The sequence below is a fragment of the Bemisia tabaci genome, chromosome 3 (genome assembly GCF_918797505.1).
Source record: "Bemisia tabaci chromosome 3, PGI_BMITA_v3".
NCBI lineage: Eukaryota > Metazoa > Arthropoda > Insecta > Hemiptera > Aleyrodidae > Bemisia > Bemisia tabaci.
The window spans coordinates 61916272-61941106 of record NC_092795.1 but is presented as its reverse complement, the minus strand read 5'-3'; the positions used below and the strand labels follow the sequence as shown (position 1 = coordinate 61941106).

General features: G+C 34.6%; 1 protein-coding gene across 8 annotated transcripts in view; it reads right to left on the bottom strand.

Moving 5' to 3' along the window:
* Positions 1-682: 682 nt before the first annotated feature.
* LOC109034484 (JNK-interacting protein syd) overlaps positions 683-24835 on the bottom strand; it is a 35372-nt gene continuing 11219 nt past the window's right edge. For 6 of the 8 annotated variants that reach the window (XM_019047672.2, XM_019047674.2, XM_019047676.2 and 3 more), the window contains 15 exons: positions 23264-23411; positions 21533-21723; positions 20845-21027; positions 19631-19877; positions 18468-18641; positions 17917-18100; positions 16501-16704; positions 15115-15276; positions 14102-14261; positions 13506-13722; positions 12758-12929; positions 12183-12296; positions 10982-11161; positions 9998-10129; positions 683-5306 (listed from right to left, as the gene is read on the bottom strand). In XM_019047672.2, the coding sequence (XP_018903217.2) occupies positions 5194-5306; positions 9998-10129; positions 10982-11161; positions 12183-12296; positions 12758-12929; positions 13506-13722; positions 14102-14261; positions 15115-15276; positions 16501-16704; positions 17917-18100; positions 18468-18641; positions 19631-19877; positions 20845-21027; positions 21533-21723; positions 23264-23411 (2581 nt within the window). In that variant the 3' untranslated portion in view covers positions 683-5193. Of the gene's footprint in view, positions 5307-8924; positions 8986-9997; positions 10130-10981; positions 11162-12182; positions 12297-12757; positions 12930-13505; positions 13723-14101; positions 14262-15114; positions 15277-16500; positions 16705-17916; positions 18101-18467; positions 18642-19630; positions 19878-20844; positions 21028-21532; positions 21724-23263; positions 23412-24835 lie in introns of all 8 variants that reach the window. The other 2 variants (XM_019047677.2, XM_019047681.2) reach the window with 2 other exon arrangements.

Here is a 24835-nt window from a genome sequence, read left to right as displayed (position 1 = left end):
GCAAAAAAATTAAAAATAAAAGAGGGCAATATCTCTCATTTTTCTAGAGCATAACATCATAGTTCCTAATTTTAATTTAGATGTCCTTCGGTGTCATTATAGAGAGCATCTGTAACTTTCGTCCAATGTTCCAAGTACGTATGCTAATGTGGACACGGATTTCAAAAAAAGTGCGCCCAAGACAAGTTTATAAACGTGCATGATGCACCTGTTAGGTACCTCTTCTACGGATCTATTTGATGAATCTTATTCATGTTTCAAAACGGACGAGAAGTGGCGGCAAAGTAGATACAGGTGGCCCATGTCTGGCAAATAGGTAAATCCGCCCCTGATTGGGATGTTTGAAAATTTCTGCTCATGTTTCATTGTTTTAAAGAGAAACAGAACAACTTTATGGATTGAAATTCTTACAGAGTAGTCTGCTCAAGGAGAAAAGTCAAGAAAGATTCCAAGAAATTACATGAGTAGCATTCCAAAGAAAAAATAAAGTATGACAAGGAGTCTGCAATGTTGCCAACGGAGATGCACGATTTTGCACCTTGATCATTGATATGTTGCATTTTGCTAGGTCCGATTAAATATTTAAAAATATTCAACTTGAAAATGTTTGGTGAGGCAATGTTAGAGAGCCAGGATACTTGAAAAGAATACTTGGTCCAGATGGAAAAATAATAAGAAAAAGTTTCCTCTTCATCAGTAAATTTTAATTATATGGGTATACAACATAACAGTTACTATTATTTCTTCAATCTCATTTAGACAAATTTTGTGAATTCAATATAAAATCTATCACATTAATAATTAACCAAAGATACAAAAGACAATTTGATAAAAACATATTCACGAATCAATGTTTCATCAATATTAGGTACTGAACAAAAGCCGGCAGACTAACAACCAGGATAAGATATGAAACATTTTTTGAATGATAAGAGTATTGTTTATGATCACAAGAAAGTGATCAAGTAGTAACTGATATAGAGGCTCCACTAATCACAAGGACACTTCCGCACAAATAGTTTTCTCTATCAGTGTTCAGTAAATTTTATGAGACTTTACCCAATGCCATTCAAACATACTTTAAAATATGCTCAAAAACTAATAATTTATTCATTAAAATACTTTAAGGACATAAATGACATGATATAATAACTTAGAAACAATGAGAGAAACGGTTAAAAGTTTCTTCATTTGGCTTAGAATAATGTACAGGACAAAACTGAGAAATAAATAACAAAGAACAACAGACAACAAAAACAAAATACCTAGCCTCTCTGAAAAGATTGCAAATTATTCTTTTCAAAAATAACTTCACCTACAGAAGAGAATCAAACATGACTCAATCTGTAGTGATTAATGAAAAATAAACTATAAAGATTTTTAAAGGAAAAGGAGAAGTATTAGTTAAAACAAAACAAAAATAGTAATGAGGACTGAGGAGAGATGAAAGTAAAAACCAGTGACGATCAGACACTTATAAAAATGAAAGAAAAATGAGACGATTGAAAAAAGCTTTGGTTCAAATTCGTATAAAATTAATATAAAATAAAATAAACTTGCAAGTAACAACAGGTAGAAAAAACAATTCCAAGAAAATGTTTCTTTCTCCAAGTTCGGCATCTCTTACCTATGTATATGTAATGATAGGGTACATTAATTTCAGGTCTTTGTTTCGAAGCAACATAAAGCAGAGGGAACGATGAGTCTTTGAGCTACTTAGATATACATAAAGTGATTATTATAAAATAATAAAAATGAGACATTCTTAAAATAAAGGCAAAATCAGTGAACCATTAAGTACCTTCGAAGTATACTGATAGCGTGATGTACAAAGAATGAAATTGATAGAAAAAATTCACGTATTGCATCAGTAAAATGGTTTAAGAGAGATACAAAATAAGAATACTGATACATTTTAGAAATTTCTAAGAGTACAAATTCTATAGTTTTTGGGAAGTGGATTGTAAAGCAATTATTCCAAAAACATGAGGTGGAAACATTGATTCTAAAGTTGGACAGCATACATGATACATGCAGGAGTAGACATCCTTGAAGGGTAAAAGTCTTTGGATACACTTCTTCCTTTGTTTTTTATACTATTTTTTCAGTTGGAACGAGAAGTCGCAATTCGAGGAAAGAAATTGAAAAAATAGACTGAGATTGTCATTATTTACTAGATAATTTGGCACATTTAATTTTTTACAAATGATACATGCATTAAAAGAAATGTTGATTCTAACTTCTCATCTTAAAAAAAGTGCATTGCTTATCTCTAATTAATTTAGGCGCAAATTAACCAAGCAAAGACATAATACTTGGATAGGAGTCTTCCCGAACTAATAAGACTGCGTTTCAAACTTGTAATCTTCAGATCTTTTGATTATTACTTTTATATGAACCGACTGAATTCTCTGGCACTGAATTTCATTAAAATTGTTTCCGTTTTGAATCTTCATTTGTGTACACCCCACTTTTATAAAGCTTCTTGTAATTTTTTCTACCTGCCTGATGAGAATTATTTTTTGCAAATTCACAAACAATGGAAAAATCAGCAGGTTAGAAAAAACCTAATGTTCCAGGCGAGTTCCAAACTGAAATTATTCACACTATCTTAGTAGTCAATATATCCATGTCTTGATAATCCAGTGAGCCCGACAAAAATTGACAAATTAATGATCAGTAAGTAATCAAAAAAATTAAAAAACAGTCCTGGGTTAAAACATAAAATCCAGTACTCTTCAGCATGAAAACGTAAGGATTGGATTAGTTAATTGTTAAAGATAAAAAGAGCCAGCGCCACTTACTCGTATTGATTTGAAGCTAGCTTAACAACTTCATTCGAAGTCCAATGTGCTTCATCACCCATTTCTGCCGTTATTTTTTTCTGGAATTTGAGCGCGTCTTGAGAAAGCAAGCGTCTCTTTATTGTATTACAATTTGACTCACAAGCAAAAGAAGCCGTTTCTAAAACTTCTAAATTTGACATCTCGTTAATTAATGATATTTCTCTGGTATTGGACTGATTGATTTGAAACAAGTCTTTCTCATGAAACAAACGGCTGCAAGTGTAAGTGATCGCTGACTGACTTTGATTTTTATTCCGATTCTGATAAAATCACATGTTTATACTGATATTACTAGTTAATATGGTTTTAGAGATTCAGAGGGAAAAAATCCAGGAAATTAAAATTAATAAATAAAGAATGTTTTGAGATAAAAGCCCCTAAAAAAGCAAAATTTGTAAGATAAAATCATAAAGAACTAAAACTGAGGCACATGACAAGAAATACCTATACAGCCCTGTACACTAACGAAAAGCATAAAAAATATCTTGAGCTATGAAGGAATAATGCAAATGGTTTATACTGTACAAAACGTTTTGAACATGAGCTAGTGAAGAAAGAGAAAAACTATAAAAAAAAAATTAGTACCACATTTTTTCTACAAGTTATTCCCAAAATTGGAAACTACACCTTCAGCGTTTCATTTCTTTGGTCATTACAAGAAAAAAAACTAACAACCGACAAGTTTGAATGAGAAAAACTAATGACAGAACTGTACAAACCATTGAGGGCTCAAACTGAGTCATACTCACAGGCCACTTTGGATTCTCTTCAATCTTAGAATTTCGATTAATTTATTTCTCTAACATTTCAATGATTACACACAAAAAACTCAAAAGTATAAGACACTGAAAGCAAATGCAAACACATCGTTATTAATTACTCCTACATTCTTGGAATGTTTTTGAACAAGTTTTGACACTGACATCTAGTCTGCTCGGATTGGAAAAGTTGAGGAATAATTTCCATCTCCAGGCCTACCAAAGTGACGTACTAAAGTACTTGTTAAGAGAAGGGTCTGTAAGTTGTGAGACAGCCTTAAAATTACTCCGCCATGGACTCACATTTTGGCACTAACATCCAAATACATAAAACTTCTTTTTGTAATCTCCAATTTGAAACTTTCAGTGTCGCCTACAGGGTAATTATTGCAAAAAAATTGGCCAATTCAAACTGATTAGTGTGAAAAGAATTAGGATTTTGAAATTTTAATGGGAGTTTGACTGCCTTTCAAAGGGTTCTCACAGTTCTCCTCATTTCAGTCATTTTATTTCTAAAGCAGATCAAAAAGCAATGCAACTTAACAGGGCGTTATTGAGTAAAAGTTATCAATCCATACAAGAGATTTGAAGAGCTTTTATCTCCAGGGTGTGCTGCTTCAGTGGATACTTGTAATTTGAAAAAATCTCATCAATAGAGACTATTTTGTTTGATAGCATCGAAATAATTTCCTACTGGAATTCAAGGCAGAAACTTAAAAGCAATAGATAATAGCAAAGCATGACTTCCTGGGTGGCCAAAATCAAGGGACATGTGAAACAGTGCACAGTATCAATTGACAGCCGAGTTTAAAAATAATTATCACCTTAACAGTAAAAACTGAAAAATTTTCTTTCCGTATCTTTAAAGCCGAACTTTCAAATTTAACCATTCAAAAAACGTTTCAAATGTATTATTGATTTGGGTACACACCATGAATATTGTCAGGCGACATGTGAAGAAATTGTGAAAACTGAACTTTGGAAGGTCTTTTAGAAAACTTTGAAAACAATTAAGCACAGCCTGGGAAGTAGAAGGAAAAAAAGAGGACTAAAGAAAATGTTTTCAGCAGGTCTGTTGCTTCTTTGTATCTCATTCCTGAGGTAAAACCTTTAATTTAAATTTTTGCAAGTTCGACACGGATTACAATTACACAGTTGAAAAGTTTAAAGAAGCCAAGAACTTATTCACTGCCCTATCTTAAGTTTAGATTAACATCTAGGCCAAATTTAATGGGAATTCAGCTGTATCTTAAATGTTTATGCTAACCAAGACATTGTGCCATTTCCAATGGAATTAGGTGAATGGAACATTAATATGGTCTTCACTTCAACAAGAAAAAAAGGGTTGAACGATAAACTTGCTTTAAAACTTTTCTAGATCAAAACCAACAATTCTGCTGAATTTGATGTTCAGTAATTAACATTTTTAGCCCTTATGTTGGTACAAACAAACAACAAACAAAATAAGTAAATTTTTGGAAGCAACAATGCCTGAAGAAAATCAACAAATCAGAGCTGGACCTGTGATGTGAAATCGCAAACATGTTAAAGTTGATGACTATGTATCGTATGATTGAAAAATGGCACAGTTAAGTTCTGGCACACATCTGCCACACAATTAAGTAGCTCCGCTCCCGTTTTCCTAAAGTTGGTATTCCAGTTATTTCATCTAGTTTTTCATCCTCAGGATCATCTGTATTGCCTGAAAAATTCAAAAATAAAAATTGTCATAACTTTCAAACAGATTTTGAAGAGAGAAAGGGAGGAGCAGAAAATTAAGTGCCAAATCCGTTTTCTTTCAATTTTTGTAACAGAATTAAAAAGATTATCAGTTTCATGTTGGTTGGCTTAACTTATATTTTCCATTTCGGCCATGTCATCGAATGGACTTGTTATAAAAAATGAAAAAGGTATTTGTAAAACACAAAGTAGGAGGGTTCTACCTAAAAAAGAAGTTGAGAAAAAATGTATTTGTGATTAGTGACGATGATGGACGATGTATGTTGTTTTTCAAAACTTCCTTATTAGTAGGTACACCCTTCTGCTGGGCAACAACCCTCAAACAGTCATTAGACGTGTTTCGGCATCGACTAGCTCACCCTGCATCTACATAACTGTTAGTTGCTCCGACTTGTTGTCACCTGCTGCCGAGCAACTTTGGCTTTTGGCGTTTGCATGTTGCAAGTTTTGCATGGCGGGAAGTCATAATTTCAATTATGCCCATAAAAACCAGAAATAATTTTAGTATGTTTTCTTCTAATTCTCCAAAAATCTGAGCGAGTAGCTCGCAACTAAGACGTGCGGCAACTGAGATATTCATAGTTTTAGGCCTTGTATTAGTTTTAATTATAGAAAAAGAACAAATCTGAACTCCTCTCTCTCATGCAATATTATTATTAGGCTAAAAAATTGATGGGTAAAAGAACTGCAGGCTACATAATTACGGATCAACTTTAGTAAGTGGGTTTCATGCTTCATTATCATTATGTCTAAGACAATAAAAATAAGCAATTCAATAATTATTAATGTAATTATTGTGGAAATTCCTTTGCTTTTAATTTCTTTCACAGAATTAGTTGAAACTGTAAGAAATTAAGGGTGCACTCAATCTGTCCATCGTTTGTCGAAGCGCAACTTGCCTTACTTTTTCCAAAAATTGTTGCGAATGATTGGACTACCTTTTGTAATGAGGAACTATTAGCTCTGGCTTATTTAGGCAAATATTATTTTGAGGTACTGGACTACTTCTGCGCCTTGGCTGCTGCGGTTTAATTTGAGCTCAGAACTTCCAAATTGGAGACTTACAAATCGCAATATTGATGCATCATTTTGGTACCACCTTGCAAGGTGGTCCTAAAATAGGTTTAATCCATAGAAAATTATTAGGTCGGATTTACTGGTAACGGTGATGATGGTTCACTGGAAAAAACCTCCAGAGAAGTTCCAAACTGCAAAATATTTGCCTCTTAAGAGACAGCACATTATGTGCAATTATTTTCCCTGTGAAGGTGGGTTTACGGATAATTAGAGGTTCTTTATTGCAAAATGTGGTCCAATTGAAACTGTGGACAGTTTCGGTTCCAAATCTTAAAAGTGTCGTTTGTAGATCCTGGAATGGTAGGTGAATGAATGACTACCAAAATTTAATTAACAATGGAGAAAATGCTTATGTATGTTATTAGGAAAAAACTATAATAACAATCGATATGAAATGCACAAAATGCAAAGCAATTCTTGAAAGTTGAGGGATGAGGGTGGGAAGGGAAATTGTTAGATTGAGGAGAGACAGAGTAAGAAGTGAATTAGAGAGAGAAAATGAAAATAAAAGGGACTGGATATTATACAGAGCTCCCTTTCATTTTAGGATGCTTTGTCAACTTATATAAGAGAGTGAGATGGTGCAATGCTCATTAATGAGAAAATGGTGTTGGTACGAGAAAATTACAAGTGTTACCTCTCACAGCAGCATGGTACAACATAAGTTTGAATAGGGTACGGACTGGGTAAACTTGTGCGCAAGGATTTATTGTGTATATATATATATATATATATTTATTTTGCATGTTTTTCTTTTTCCTTTTCTTTCCTCCCTCCTATCTACTTTATATATTTCATTTACTCTTAGAGGTAGTGAGCATCAAAAAAGATGGATGGACTTGAGGTCTCATGATCCCAGACTAATGTGTTGACAAAAGGGTTAATCTCCCAAAAAATCAAAAATGCTATGGTAGTTAAAAAAATTAATTAGTTCAACACTATTTGGATTCAGAAATACAGATGAAGAGTAAAAGTTTAGAGCTGAAGAATAATTCCGCTCTTTATTCTGATGTAAAATAATAAATTTAGCCGGAAATAGATAAGATTAATGGGCTGACTTTAATGACAGCACATTAAACTGTTTGCAAAGTTAGTAGTTCTATTGTTGCTTTTTAGGGTTTTAGTTTGAGTAACAAGTAAAGAATTCACTGCAATCTGAAAAAAAAACTTTAAAGAGTAATACTAAAATTTGAGTTGCAACAGGTTTTAGAAGTTTAAAAACAGTTGCTTCGTTATTTTATCTTAATCATAGTTGTACAACTGCTGTTTTTAAAGAATAAACTAGATAAAGAGTTCTAGAAGAGAGTATACACTTTACATGACAGGCAGCCAAAGCAATAGGAAGTCAACGATGCAAACTTTTCATGACTAAACCTCAAACAAGATGTTGAACATGCGTAATAGATGCCCACAGACACATGAAATACTGAATATAGAAATGCCATACAGGGTTATTAAGACACATAGTTAAAACAATAATAAACACAACGGCTTCTAGGAAAGGGATTTCCTTTTTGCTCGAGCCAAGTGGCGAGATGAGATGGTTAGGAGAATATGCACAGGATCAACCTAAGATTTGAGATAGTAAATTGAGGAGCCATTAAAGGACGAGTAAAATAATTTACTAGAAGAGAGTGCAAGGAATCAGGGGAAGTCAGCGAAAATAAAGTGAATTTTGAAGAATTCATCTTGAATTAGTCTTAAAGAAAGGAACATTTACTAAAGCATCGCTGAAGATGGGCAAATTCCTATGAAACTGGTCATGATGAGGCTCAAGAAAAGTGGTACAGGTTTCAACAATGATGCCAAAGTAAAGCAATAGGCCAAGGGGCACAGATTTAAAGAGCTCTTTACTACACAATCCTTAAAAAGAGAATATAAATTTACTGCAAACAAGTAAGAAAACAAAGAGAAACATAAAAGAAGCTATACAGCAGAATAATAAGGAAAAGAAAAACATCATAGAGGAATGCACCTCCAACTAATCTGTGTAAGAAATAGTATTCCCCTAACTTTTAAACACCAGTTAATTTTTACAAGTGTGCAGAGACAGAATTACATGCCCCTTATAGCACTTTGCGCTATAGAATTGCTAGAGGCAAGCAATCAATTGATCATAAAAAACACTGATTAAATTCTGATCACAGATGGGCCTGCGCAAATATTAATTGACGACAAGTTGAATTCATCATGATTTAAAAATTAAAAGTAAAAATTGACAAGGATTTTACTATAAAAATGTGGTATTTTCACCTCAAATCTGACGGATTCTTACAGAGCTTTTCAAATACTTTCAAATGAAAACTAGTTTTATTTCAGATTTATGGCATTTTATGATAGATTATTTGGAAAGACCTTATAAAGCTATATTACCTTCCTTTGATTGGATAACTTAATAAAAACCAAAAAATTGAAACTGGCTGTATTAGTGTGGCAAGAAATGGTACCTACCCCAAATAAAATGGAAAAAAAAAATAAAAACTCTTAAAAGCAAATCAATTACCGTTAGACTCTCCAAACGATAAGGTGACTAGCTGCGTCTCTGGCTTCTTCTTCATCATCAACTATAGCCCCCACAAACATAAATCATTTGTGAACACAAAAGAAACTCAGAAGAGGAAATCATAATAAAAAATAAAAAAGACCAAAACATAAGAAGATTGAGAAAACTGAGAAATTTCATACAAAAATTATACTTTATGCATTGGATCTGAACATTGTAAAATGAATCGTGGCGGGCAGTGAAAAAGTGCAGTACGTAAATTTGTGCCTTTACAGACAGATAATTCCAACAAAAAGATTATTCAATGATTTCATCATCGTGGGGGTCTCTCACTAACAAGCTTGAAAATGGGTAGCCAAACTTTGCTACAGTTATACTTTCGAAAGAAAACTAGGATGAGTGTCAAACATTTAGAGACGATGAACAGGAAAAGATGTCAGCAACATGGCGATGACAAGGATTTTCATTATTGAACTTGGTTGCAGGATCAAAACTTTGTTCCTTTGAAATCTTTCTTGTAAGCTACATAACTTCATCTCAAGTTTTACAGTTTGACAAAACAATTTTGAACAAAATATTTATTGAACTTCTCAAAATTAAAGTAAAATTAAAGTTATTTAATGTGAAAACACACTTTCTAATAGGAACTAATCAAAGAGAATAAACGGATAGAAGTGAAAATTGAAGGGAAAACTGACACAGAGGAAACACATTATGAACACAAATGATGTTGAAAACACAAATGAAGCAGAACACGGGTTTGGGTAAAATCAAAACGATGAAGGACACAGGGTTTGGAACAAAAATGCATGAGATCGACAATCCAGGGCTTATATACTTTCATGCACCCAACATACTAATGAAAGATAAAAGTATTTTACAATTCACTTTGATTCTCTCGATTAGAGTGCATCCAACAGCCGAAGATGGTATTGTTCTGTTAGAAAATGAGGGTTGAATGATATTAGTCTGGGCACACGGGTTAAAAAAAAATGATGACTAATGAGGAGAGATGGTACGGCATATCGATGACAAACCACAAGGACAGCCAAAGAAAGAGCTTGAAACATTACCAATTCGGAAGTCGATGTATCCTTCACCACCAGACAAAATCAGCATGGAAGCTGGGCCATCAGGAGACGAGACATTCTTTACAATTGGCCCCTCTTCTTTCAAACTCGTGGCGGCAGAAAATCCAGCTTGGCCTGAAAAGATGAGAGAGCTTCACATTTAAAAACTTTTAAGGCAAATTATTTTAATGTACTTTAAAAAAAGTAAACATACAAAAATTTGTGATAGGAAGTACGGCTGAGAGTTGATTGAAAATAAATTACACATAATTAAGAATTGTATACAACTCATAATTGCTTTATGTGGCCATTCACATGATACGTAACGCTCTGGGAGGGATGGGTGTTGAAGAGGCCATTAAGCCCATTTGTTTTTGCCGGTTAAAAGATGGGGATCTACGCCATAAAAGCGTTGCAAGGGAGGGGGGTCGAAAAATGCAAAATTTCCTGTTACGTATTTTACGAACACCCCCTACACTTCATGAGTGTTTACTGAGTTTCGTTTCAATTTGAAACAAGAAAATAATAAGAAGTTAATAATAAGTTAAAAAGTAGTTCAGTAATAATAATTTCAAAAATGAATGCCACCAAAATAACAAACAATATTTACAACAAAATCAGAGCCTTTTATAGTCTCTTGAAAATGTATAAACAGCGACAAAAAGTACTTGGAAAAATTGTAAATTTGAGAGCAAAGATCATTGCCTCAAGACGCAGTCAGTGGCTTGGCGTGGTTTGCGATATATTGATTGATCTACCATTTAAACCTACGGAAAAGGATCAATTAAAGGGTGTTTGCAACGAACATCTTAATAATCGATTCTTTACCATAGCTTAAAATGGGGAAATATTCATGCCTCGCCACTGGATGCAGAGGCTTTTATTTTTCATTTTTTGCTTTCCACTTTTAATTTACTGGACTGCATAATTTCAGTGCAGGTTGAATTTAAAACCAAGCAAGGAGATGAAGTATGTGGTATCAATTACCGGGAACAGCAACAAAGAATTTGACAGCATCCCTATGTCCATGGAATGATAATTGAGCTTGAGACATGGAGCAATACGGTATATAACTGGCGGGAGTGACTTGAAATGTAGCAGGATCGGAGAAAACTCGCACCATTCCTCCTGGCGACCGGCTCGACACATAGTTGTTATTTCCTGCACCTAACATAATGCGAGATTTTTATAAGGTGTTAAGTGATACACTCAAATAGACAGAATAAAAAAAAATTAACAGAATATTTTCTTTTCATGATGATGGTTTATTAGGGATGATCTTTGAAATTTAATAATTCACCTTCTTTTTTCTCATTAAATCATTCACACGGAGTAGCATAAAAAAGATGAAGATAAATGAGTAGACTCCATAAAAGTACAACAATCCTAATATCACAATGAGCCAATGGCGTTTCTAAAAAGCTGGCAACACTGTTAAAACTCCATTAAAATCCATTAAATACATTGATTCTAGTTGAGACAGGCTGCCTTGCCTGGAACCAATTGTAGGAAATACATTTAAATTGAGAAAAAACAGTGTTGCCAAATTGCAAGAGTCTCCACTACAATGAGCACATCAAAAAAGTCTGAAATCCACTCGGTAAAATGCAATTAGCGTAGAGTGTATCACTCTGTCAAATTTTCTGGGTCCGCAGGTGCTTTTTTCTTCCTGACCGGCAACAGGGTTTGCCAAGAGAGATATGTTAAGAAACCTGACCTAAACACACAAACAATCTCGTAAACTGTTATCAATCTTTCTCCTGTGTGATTTCAGTCGTTCTTGGCAATCAATTTCTCCTTGAACATGGGAAAAGAATTGGGAAAAAATGCTTTAAAATGGCGGACATCATGCGTGCAAAATACTGAAAACGTTTTGTAATATTGTTCATATATTTCAGTCAGCTTTCTTTTACAACCCATTCTGGGCAGACCTACTTGCCGCCTAAACTTATTTTCATTATTCTCCCAAGCACACTTCCTAGTCACACTGTCTGTTTCTCTCTCAAATCCTTCAAAAATTTTAAGTGCTAACCAGACTATTGATACAGCTTTTTTGCTGGTGATTATGGAAAAAAGAACCAAAAGTGATTCGATGGAGAAAAAATGGCTAAAAGTTACAATTAAATTTATATTTTCTCAAATTGCTGGGGAACATACAGAAATCGATAAAAGTTATGGTAAAACTTACTTTCAGACAGAGGAACAGATATAATAACTCCATTGCCTGTTCCTATCCACAGCCTTTGAGAGGAAATTAGCAATGCTGTTATTCTTACAAGTGAAAATCCTAATTTGCCAGTACCTGCCAAAAAAGAAGAAGAAAAAACATATCTGAAATAAGGATCAACTCAAAATTTTTGCATTACTTTAAAAACAGCAGAGGAAAAAATGCAGAGAATTTTTTTAGGAAAATTTTGGTTTTCCTTAATAACTGACGGTGAGTTGATATTTCAAACAAAACCAAATGGGTTTTTTAGCTGACTAGCAAAAACAGCACTTTAGCAAGATTTGAAGTGGAGGCTCCAGCCTATGAACATTCGAGATTTATAACTTGATTAAACTGAAGATAAGCTTATTTACAGCTGCTGAAACTTAATTTTTCATCAAGTTCTTTGATTTTAGGGACTGAAAACAGCACAAAGCAAACAACACAAAGTATCCTGCCTTTACAGGGTTTTTAAATTTTTGGCTTGCTGCTTCACGACTGAGAATAAATAACTCAAGAAAAAACGATGATGAGGACAGAGAAAAGACTTCACTCACCTAGCATTTTACTAACATAAGGTTCAATGTCAACATCTTGTAAATGTTTTGTTGTGTGGGCATGATAAAGTCGTAGAGTAGAATCTAATCGGATTGAAACCCACACACCATCACCAACCCATGCCATCTGCCGCACTTGACTATCTTTTCTTGGATGCGCAACAAATGAATGCTGCAAATAAAAGCAAAAGAAAATTGACTGATAAAAATTGGAAGAAGATGGAGGTACAAGAGATAAAAACTTTGATGAGAGAAACGATCTTGATGGTTAGTCACTAGGCGGTAGAATAGTGGTCGATGGAAGGGCCCGATGCAATTCTTTTCTTTTTCTCGATTTCACAGCAAGGATGCCGAGTAGAGTCGCATGTTGTATTGACACAAATTATTGATCTCAATCTACTCGCATGTAGTACCTACTCCGTAACATTTATTTCCTTGGGAAAGAGTCTTGTTGAGAAAATGTTAGCATCAATTTCATCATGCTTTCATGCATTGCCTGTGAAATTCTTGATCTAAGCATAACATAGTTATTCAGAGGATCATTTAGTTGAACAGGTTAAACTACAGCTCATTTTGAAGTTGAAAGTATGATCAGTAAGAGAATTTTTACACTTTGGCTCTCTTCATAGTAATTTCGGAGAATAAAATAGTAAAACTTACGTATTAGGATACCCTCATAGAAACTTTCCACAGTTAGTCTTAAACACTAGCAAGAAAAAATACTGAGGAGAAAATTAAGAGGACAAACCTGAACTGAGAGTGATATTGAATCTAGTACATGTATAACATTTTTACAACCGCACCAAATTTTATTATGAACGGCAACCAAACATCTCACTGAATGTTGAGAAGGTCCCAGAACAACAGAATGATATCGACTGAGATCCCACTGACCATCTCTGCCTCTTTTGAACACTGCTACAGTTCCATCAGCAAGTGCACAAAATACGCGCCCATTCAGATGGCTAAAAACAGGATAAGAAAGATTAAAGCAAAAGAAAATTCTTAAAACTGCACTGTTTGATTAAGAGAAATGTTGTCCACCGAAAGAGTTTGATTCTAAAAAAAAAACCAAAAAAAATTGACTTCTATTCTAAAGATTGAGAATCTAGCAGCCTGATTATTGAAACCATGCCAGCACGACAAGACAAGACATAGCCCCATCTTAAAAATGCAATATATCGCATTTCAATGTCTTATCGGGCTACTTAAAACTTTCAGTAATTGACCCGCTGATCAGGAAAGCAAGGCCCTTAGGCACTATTTCTTACTATCTGCAGTCTCCTTTTTGCCCCCCACTCAAATTTATCATAATAAATTTTAGAAGCTGTGCATACAACTTACACTATGCTTAGGACAGAATCCTTCAATTTTACAGAATGCAGACAACGTCTCCACTGTGCAACTGCAGAGTGAACAAAAACACAGCCATTTTTAGAACCAAGCCAGACTGTTGGTAGAAGACTTGACATTTTTTCCATTTCTTCTGTTGCAACTTCATTATCTGAAATGAGAGAGGAAACATTCATTCAACTTTCATTCAATTTTTGGATGTGACATTAAAAATGAGAACAGTTGAGTTTACTATGGCCAATCGTTTTGTACGGTGGATCCTGGCATCTATTCAATAAATCTTCAGCTCATTTCAATTTAGGACTTCATAATATTACTTTGAGTTTTTGAAAGTAAGACACAGATGCTTGTTTCGAATGTAAATTTTCAAATTCTAAAGTCAAAAGCCCCAAGATCATGGTCAAAAAGAGGGCAGAGACAACATAAATGAACATTATTATCAATGGTAAAGCTTTTCTTCACTGTACTTGTACTCTAATTTATGAGTATTTTATCATTGGAATTTATTAATATTGGTCTGCTTCTCGTCCATTGTCTCACATAAACTTTCTCACCTGCTCAAACTCTGTTTGCATAGAAAAGTCAATTCTTGAGTTTACGAGGAAAGATAAGTGTCCTGTCTGCGGGCAGTCTTTGGTAATGTCCGTAAAATTATGATTAGAAGAAAAAGACAAGGAAAGAAATCCTGCTCTCCTTGGAAAAACAACCAAACAGTAACCACACAAATTCAAACCGATAAAAACGAAGTCAAAAAGAAGAATAAAATGTTCAGAAGTATGGGGAAAAAATAATTGTGGATGAAATTTAATTGGAATTATTATTTTCTTCTTTTTTGCAACAATTCCAAGTTTAACTACATCTTTGAAGTGGGGTGGTAGTTGGTTAAATCTGTCCCTGAAAAATAATTCGTCAAAATTGGTGTGCAGAGTTAGTAAACTCCTTAATTTTTATCCTAATAAATAAGTTAGGAGAAAGAAGCAACAAATAAGAACTAAACTACCCACCAACAGTCGATTGAGCTATTCCATCTTTAACAAGACCTTCTTTGATCTCTTTCACAAGTCTCCGGGGAGGAACAGGACTCCCGGAAACAGGATCCGGTTCTGGAATTTCAGTCTTAATTTGTTCTATAAAAATAGGATCTCCTACACCATTGCTTTCACCAGCTGAGGGAATGGATAAACATACAAAATGGTAAAATTCAATAACAAGCAGGAACGCTCACAGAGAAAAATATTTTATAGGCAGATCTGAGAAATGTAATGTAATGGAGTGAGCGGCAGTTATAACAAGACGAATAAAAGTGTAGCTAGTTTTTTTAACACATCTAAAATTCTAATGATGTCATATGGTGCAATTTTGTTTGTACATATGTCAGTCAAAGTTAACGGTGATCCTGATGAAATTTTAAAGATCAGCCAAAACAGTTATTTAAATGCTACGAAAAGTTGTTTTGATTCAATAATTATACATTCCCAAAATTCAATTCAAATATGACTGGTATATATTTCAAAATGTTTCATAGAATTACGGTTCATAATACATTGACAGAACTTGATGAACCTACCTACATACGATAAAACGCTCTTAAAAACGCTCAGTAGGAAAGGAAATTCATCAGCCTGATGAATTTTGCCGATTCTTTAAACAAAATTCATCAGTATTTTTCTCTGTGAGTTGCAAAACACTAATGGAGCAAACGTCAAATTAAGCCAAAACAAAACAAGGGCAGGTGACATTTCACTAAAGCGCAACTTTCAAGGTGAAAAATTTTGCACATTTCTTTCGATTTATGGACGTATCACAGCAAACAAGGAGACAATCAAAGCTTGACTCTGTTTTGATGTTAAACCCAAACACTTTCCATTAAACAACACTGTTTGTTATTTATTACAGTTACTTGAGATTCAAAAAATTTAAAAGTTATACATAAAGCATTTTAATTAATGCAGCCATGTTTGATTATTTGGTATTCTTCACGTGAGTTTGTAAATAATTTAAAAAGAGGCACATTCTTTGGACAATTTTTTCTGAAGGTACCTCTCATGATGGTAATTTACAGCTGTCACAATTCACTGTTTTTTCACAAGATTTCTTGGCCCTGCAGGAAAACACACAAACACACGCTCACGGGCAACATGTTAGAGACTCCATACAAAATACACAGAGTTAAATACGCTGTCTACTTGTGTGGAATTTTTGTTAATCACAACAACAACCCACCACATCTAGATATGCAATGGAAGTTTTACGATATTACTCTGTCAGAGTGGCTTGGTCGTAAATCAAGCAATCCATAAAGACAAGAACGAAATGATGAATTCATGACTTTCAGGATCACAGTTTGAGACCTTGTTCATACAAGAAAAATAAATACAAATTAAACTGACCATTTGTATCATTTTGGCTTTCTGCAATTTTAGATGAGAAGTTTTGCAAGGTATCACTACCAGTTTCACAACTAACATAGGTAACTTTTCCAACGGTTACATTATCATCGGAATCACCATTCTCCATAACCGTCGGATCATACTCTTCTGTTTCTATTTCATTTTCAGGATCATCATTGATGGAGTAATCAATCTCTTTGGCACCTGAAGAAAAACATACACCTTTAGTAACATGAAAACTTGCAAGGATTAAAAGGAATCTTTTTGAAAATAAAATTCTATTTTTATCGCTTGGAATGGTGTAATCTTATAAATCTGCAGGCAAATTTTTGATTTTCAATTTTAGGAGCCCTGTTAACTTTTGAATCAGATCTTTCTCCTGGAAAAAATTTGGCATAAAATTTAAGCTGCAACTTCAACGCACTTTCATAATTAAACTTTTACACGAGATTAAAAACTTCGAAAATGAAGATGAACAAGAAATTAGTCGCATAATAAACTCAAACTTTCAAATTACCTTGATATTTACATAAAGGGACAAATTTGTTTTGGGAGCCTGACTGCTCTCATCTTCAGCAGGTGACGACATAGCGCATAGGGCGCGACATAGGCGCACCCTTTGTCAGATTCCAAAACTAGGACAGAGAGTAGTGGATCATCCAGCCCTTCAAGATCCTCATTCATCAATCAAGCTCTCTTCTTGAAAATGAAAGTTTTCTCTTGCATTGGCAAATCAATTGGACAAATAACTTCAAAGAAAGAAACTAACTAGGAAGAACCTGTGCTTTTAAAAGAGGTTATTCGTCCAATTGATTTGCCAATGCAAGAGAAAATTTTCATTTTCAAGAAGAGAGCTAGATTGATTAATGAGGGTCTTGAAGGGCTGGACGATCCACTACTCTTTGTCCTAGTTTCAGAATCTGACGAAGGGTGCACTGTAAGCGCCTCAGTCGTCACCTGCTGAAGATGGGAGCAGTCAGACTCCCGAAACAAATTTGTCCCTTTTTGTAAATATTAAGGTAATTTGAAAGTTTGAGTTTATTATGCGACTCATTTCTCATGCACTTTCATGAGTCGGGGTTTGTCAAGAGAAACTTTGGGAATTTGGATATTTTTCGGTGTTTGAAAATGGATGAAAGTTTAATTTCATGCTGCTTGAGTAGAAATCAGTCATCCAACTCTCTTTATAAAGAAGACACTCACAAAGTTTGTTAACCTCAACTTGTAACATTCTTCATTTCTTCTACTCTTGCTTCACATGACAGAAGTGTATCTGGTAGATTAAAGGAGGAGCGTGTATCTCAAGTTGCAGAGAAAAGTTAGAAAACTACTCAAAAGTTATGACTATTGGGTTGTAAGATCACAATCTTTTTTACCCTCTTTCTACTAATAGATTTGACGAGATGACAAATATACCTGGTACAGAGGCAATGCACAAAAGATGAGATGGACAAACATTGAAAGCTTCCAGAATATCGGCTGGGTTATTTGCATCAATGATAGTTACTTTGCTAACTGAGTGTGTACTTGTACAAATCCAGACTAAAGACGATAGGATGTGATCGCGCGTCTCATTTTCATTTTGCCGCCGCTCACCTTCCTGACAAGCAAAAATAACAGAAGATTGATTAAAAAATTTAGTAACAATAAAAATATAAGTTTATACTATAATTCGTTAGGGTCTTCTCTTTCAGCCTCTTAAAACAAAAAATAAAAGAAAAAAGAAAGAAAAAATGGTCAGTCATGATGTAGAAAGGAATGTATGCTCATAGCTACCACAGGCTAATAAACTGACTACTAACAAATGTGATGTGTGATCAAAATTTTAAAATATTTATTTGTTTATCGTATTATTAAATATTGCAAACGGTAAACATGTTTTGGACTTTACAATTCCCATCTTCAATTGATTACCAACTGAGAGATAGAAAATAGGTGATGAATGTGATGATCAAGGCAATCTTTACCTTTAATTCATGATTGATTGCAGCTAAAGCTGGATCTAAATCGCTAGGTTCTGGATCAGAATCATTTTCAGAGCCATTAGCATTGTTGTAGGAGTAAAAAACACTGGCTCCGACAACCGATCCACCATCCCTTGTTACGCCACCGGTTAGATTTACACCTGTTGCACACCAAATCTAGAATAGATAGAAGAGACAAAATTATTACAAATTACACGCAAATTGTTTGAGAAAAAAAAGGAAAAACTGTTATAATAGCTGCAAATGTAAATTTTATAAAGCTTCAGATATAATTATGTAATGTTGCCCAATATTTCACTGAAAGCAGAAACTCGAAGAACCACTTATTTAACTCAATACATTCATTTAAAAATGATCTTGATTCTCTTCTGAATGCTTTTACAGTTTTCGGCAAAGCATTCAAAAATCGTCTAAAATCTCAATAAAAAAAAAGAATGACATCATTCCAATATATGATAATCAGATGGAGAATGACAGAGTAATAATAAATTAATGACCGAAAATTGCGTTTTTCTCTTTTAAATAACATTTAAAAGCACATATTCATACTATTAACGGTTTTTTTTTTCCAAAAAAATTATTTTCCAATCAAATCTGACTTCATAAAGACAGCAGCACTATTCTCAAGAAAGGGGGAATAAAATTACAAGTATCTTTGGCAGTAATGTTTCTTCTTGAAAGAACTGAGGAATGACTGTGGAAAAACTGAGGAACCTTCAACTCATCTGAAAGAAGTAGATAAGTAATTATGAATTTAATTAATTTACCTACCAAAAAAGATGGAAAGGAAAGATTTATACATGATTATAGATACTTTTATACAATTTTTGCATACAATTGCTCATAATAGAATAATTGACATTGATGGAAAAGGTTTGTAGATTAAAACTAGACTTAAACTAAAATCAGTTCACCCTAATAAACATCTGAAGAGTTCTGAATTTCCAAGATACTCTCAGCATTTTAGAGTCTTGGAAGTCTAGATTATCTTATTAGAGAGGCGATGATCATAGTATCACATAACTTGAGGGACCTATGTTTTACTTCCTAATGTTTTTAGTCACGATGCACTTGGAAACTACCCAAACAAATTTCAAAAGAAATGACACACTCGTTATAGGGGGTCCTATAAAAAGCTAGTCTACCTTCATTCCGGGTTCTTTTTCCATTAAAGGACGACAGTATACAGGAACAGGGACAGGTACTTGGGAGTTGGAAGTTGAACTAGATTGAGGAATGACTGGTGGAGTCGGGGACGGGCCTGATTGTTTCACCGGCAAACTCCACCCGTATGCGTGAACTCGTCCGTCCTCTTTCGCCACATGCGCTCGCACTTGCCGATACTGCTCTTTTCGCTCTGAGGCTCTCCTCGCACCCACTTTCTCACTGCACCTACAAATGAGAAATAGTAAGTTATAGTCATCATATTTTATTTTAACTGTAATTTTTCCATGAAAACTCCCGAGCTGTACGTGAATTGGGTACATTGATTTGCCTTAATTTTGAGATGATTCCTACAATATCTCAGATCATTGGAGCACTGGAGTACCCTTGGGAGCACTTAACTACACGGGACCTCACCTCCAAAATTACAGCCTCATTAAAGTAGAGGATGCAAGTTTCTCCCCTTCTTTTCTTTGAAGGTCGAATATCCTACTTGGAGAGCTGAGTTACTCTGACAAATTCTGGAGGCTTCATCACTATATACTGTTGGTATTGGTATTACCACTACTTGCATGCATTTTCGCATCATTATCACTTTCTACTCACTCCAGCCTTTCCTCCACTATCGTTCACCCTTCCTACGATGGCCTCCCTTCGGCCTGTCTTTCAGCCCATAATAATCCTTGTCTTTTTCATTTCTTGCATCTTCCTTGATCCTTACTTACTATCCTTTCTCCCCTTACCTCTCCACCCATCCCAGTATTTTCCCTTCTTTTTCCTCCCGCATCAATTTTGCCATTTGCATTCATTTGCAATAACATTTTAAAATTAAGTCTGCATTTTCGAAAAAAGGGACGTAAAGTAAGGGCCTGAAAGTAATGACACTTTTTGGATGCCTCCGCCTATACGGCTCGCCGCGCTGCATGACTGGAAAGAAAAGAGCGTAAAACTGAAATCCCATTTGCAGAACAGATACCTGAACATAAATAAATACAATGTAGCGGACGAAAAAAATTCTTACATCGTCCGAGGTTTAAAAAAGAAAGAACCACATCATACAAAAATTAGTCATACTTTCTAAAAATAAACCTGATCTAGAATTATATTGATAATGATGGTAAAATTTTGAAGCTAATTCATCTACTTCCTTTTGAGAGTAAGACTTTATGGAATTATTGAAAAATGGTTCACTTACAGGTCATTAGAATCGATGTAATCCAATCCTCGTTTCCGCTCTTGTATTTGCTTTTTCCTTAATGATTCCATAGCTGGACTTACATGGTGGGTTGGAACATTGAATTGAACATTAGGATATGATAAACGGCTGATTGATCCATTTCCATCCCCACCAGCACCACCACTAAATAATCGGTCGAAGCTGAAACAAAGAGAATTAATAAATGATGGATAAATCTAATGAGGGGAGCAGGAGATGACTTGACAACACATTATAATGATTTCGGTCTTAAATGAAAGTTTACGTAAAACTTAAGTAAACATGTTTCATCGTTTTTGCCGATGGGCCTTTGGGAAGCTCTCAGATGCCCCAAAAAAGTCCTGTATTGCGGACAGAAGCCATGGTGTGATACATCATGAACTGAATATTAGGTCAAGCATTCAATTCCTGTCTCGATCTATCTGTGACTCTTGAATTCTTTAATAGTAATGTGCACATTTTCATAGGTTACTCCACAAGCATCACTACTAAAGCTAAAACGGAGAAACCCTGCTAAGTACTACTATGGTGGATCAACCATATTTTTTGAAGGGCAATAAATCCCATCAACATTGGAAATACATGAAATTTTGACTGGCTTTTACAAAGCAATTGAGCAGCGGCATGTAAAGAACGTTACAGAAATGAACTGTCAGTGGGTACTTACAACCTCCAAAAAGTATGTTTATTTTTTTTATCTATACTATTTGGATCATTTTTTGAGGCTCGCAGAAGTTCTGACCACCGCACAGCTTCCTGAAGCTCCATGAATTTCTCTTTGTACTGATTCCTCTCCATGAGGACCCTAGCCATCTCTACGCGGGTGAACCTTTTTCGCTGAGCCATAGGCACATCCTCCTAAAACAAAAAAAAATGTGAAAAAATTTAACTTATCACTGAAAGTAAGAGCAAAGGGATCAAGAGAATAAAATAAAATACCAAAATCGCTTCAGTTTTCTGCGGATAAAAAAGTTTGTTTTGTTGAAGATGAGAACTGAAAATATACTTTAAGATACACTTTCACTTTCAGCTGCACTTTCTGATAGAGAAGACTGATACAATACATAGGCATGTGAGACAAATCTGGAACAGGAACTGAAGATTCCAAGAGGAAAAATAGAGTCAATTGAAATCAAAATTGTTGACTCATTTCGATGAGCTGCTGCTGGTCAGTCTTGTTAGCGTATGTGATCCACACAGGCTTCAACAATTTGGTTATAGGACTTTTGGTCCAATTTTTTTTGTCCACAAATTTTTTCGTCCAATTTATTTTGTCCACGACTTTTTGTCCTTGAAATCTGGTCCAAGTTAAATTCGTCCTGGTAAATAGTTAGTCCTTCGCATTTGTTCGTCCAGTGGTATTAGGTCACATTTCTGTGGTCCAGTAAGGTAAAAAAGTTATATCCAAAACTCACGTCCAATGAGGCCGTTTCAGCTACTTCCTTTCAGCTTTCAGCTACTTTCAGTCATCGTCTGAGTCTTCTTCGTCCGAGTCCGGTGGATCTGCGCGTGGCGTGTGAATCAATTGGCGTTAAGATCAATTTATTTCGTAGCTATGGAGACCCTTAAATTTAATCCCAACATCGAAAGAAAAAACATCGAAGAGGTTATTTTAAAATTTTCGTTTAAAATTCAATGACGGTATATATTTTTGTTTTGAAATTTTATTAGTGTGGGTGACATTTGTTGATATACCATCCCCAAATCGAAAGAAGAAACATCAAAGAGGTGATTTTAAAATTGCCAACATCGTCCGAAATTACCAACATTACAAGGACACGAACTCACTTAAGAAGTACATCCGAGCATGTGCGTACCACCTCAAGTTGCACACGCCACGCGCAGATCCACCGGACTCGGACGAAGAAGACTCAGACGATGACTGAAAGTAGCTGAAAGGAAATAGCTGAAACGGCCTCATTGGACGTGAGTTTTGGACATAACTTTTTTACCTTACTGGACCACAGAAATGTGACCTAATACCACTGGACGAACAAATGCGTAGGACTAACTATTTACCAGGACGAATTTAACTTGGACCAGATTTCAAGGACAAAAAGTCGTGGACAAAATAAATTGGACGAAAAAATTTATGGACAAAAAAATTGGACCAAAAGTCCTGTAACCAACAATTTTGTGCAAAAAACACTAATGCACTTCAATTTTTGATACATTTTTTTACCCATTTTAAAAATTATGATTCAGTCCAGAGATGACTGACTGCCCTGAAGAAACCTTTGTATCCTTTCATCCTGAGGAAACAAAACAATGAGTATTTTTTGAAGTGTGAGTGTGTAACTGAATAGACACAAATGTGATACAGTGATTGATGTTCTTGATGACCCTTATGCTTCAAATAAAAGTCATAAAACATTATTCAAATAAAAAAAATACATACCTCATCATCTGATTTGCTAGATTTGGCTAATTTATCGCATTCTTCTTTCACCCTCCTGAGTTCATCCTCTAGATCAGCTACTTTCTGCTTTAGCCTCGCTTTGACTGTGCTTATTGATTTTAGATCATCCCTGAGAATTTCTTGCTCACTGTACAAAAAAAAAAAAAAAAAAAAAAAAAAAAAAACCATTTGAAGAGATGAAAATTGCACCCAAGACAACAATTAATTTGTTTTAAATTACGACATAAAATGCTAAAAATAAGAATCTGAGACATCAAGGGAGTCTTTTAATTTAATGTTTTTCTTTATTCAAGTCAATAATATTACATTGCTAAGGTACAAATCTGTCAAACACAACTTTAGAGGATATACAGGGTGTCCCAAAGTCCCTTCCACCCCCTCTAAAATTTGGAATTGGAAAAAGGATCTGACTGACTTACCCGTTGACCACGCTCAGATTTGACTTTTTGCTGTTCCAAAACAACAAGAATTTTGCCATTCTACAATAGTTCCAAGGAGAAAAATTATGTTCCAAAGAGGGCCTGGGGAGTGGCAGGCCTCCCCCGGAAAAAAGGCAAACAATGATGTTCCAGTTTGTGCAAGTATAACCTATTTTTTGTCAAACCTTCCCGATGATATAAATAAAAAAAATTCTAAGGGCACTTTTTTTAGTCTCTTCTCCTTCCTTCCTAAATTTATAAACTCTAGGTTACTGCTTCAGTTGCTTGCCTGGTAAAAATGGGCACATTGCTAGCTATAAAAACCATGTCAGTGTATCCTAATACAGTAAGAATGCCTTTCATCACAGATTTTCCGTGTTTTTATGCGACACTCAATCAGAAAAAAGGAAGAATTTTCGTTTTTCTGCCAAAAGAAAATGAAATTTTGCACAAGAGATCGATTTTTTCATTTAATTCATTATTTTCTTGGTATTGACTATCTGTAGCTATGGCCACTGATTCAAATTGACTTAGACAAAAATATTCGAAAATAAATAGATAAATAATATCCTTCAATTTTGATGTAAGACAACACGGATTCAGAAAAGGCAAATCTACCCTGACGGCTATGGAATCAGTTAAAAGAATCTATGATTATCACATGCGTAAATCAAGAGGTAAAAGAGGATTACTATGCTTGGTCTCCTTGGACATAAAAAATGCTTTTAATAGCATAAACTGGATTGATTTTATCTCTACTCTTTGTAAAAGAAATGTACCATCATATCTCGTTAGAATATTAAAATCATATCTCTCTGATAGGTTTCTGGTCTTTCCAAATTTCAAAATTAAACTCAATTCAGGTGGTGCTCAGGGTAGTATCCTGGGCCCTCTCATATTCTTAATTATCTTTGATGAAATTGTTAGAATTAGATTTAACCAAGGAACTGATAAAAATGTGTACGCAGATGATACGCTTCTGGCCTTTGAAGTAGAAGATAGGAAAGCTCTTCTCTCCGAAACAGAGAAAACATCAAAAAAATTAAAAAGGAATCTTAGAAAGAAAGAACTATTCATGGAAGAAAGCAAAACAGAAGCTATCATTTTAGACGGTAGAAAAGAAGATACTAAA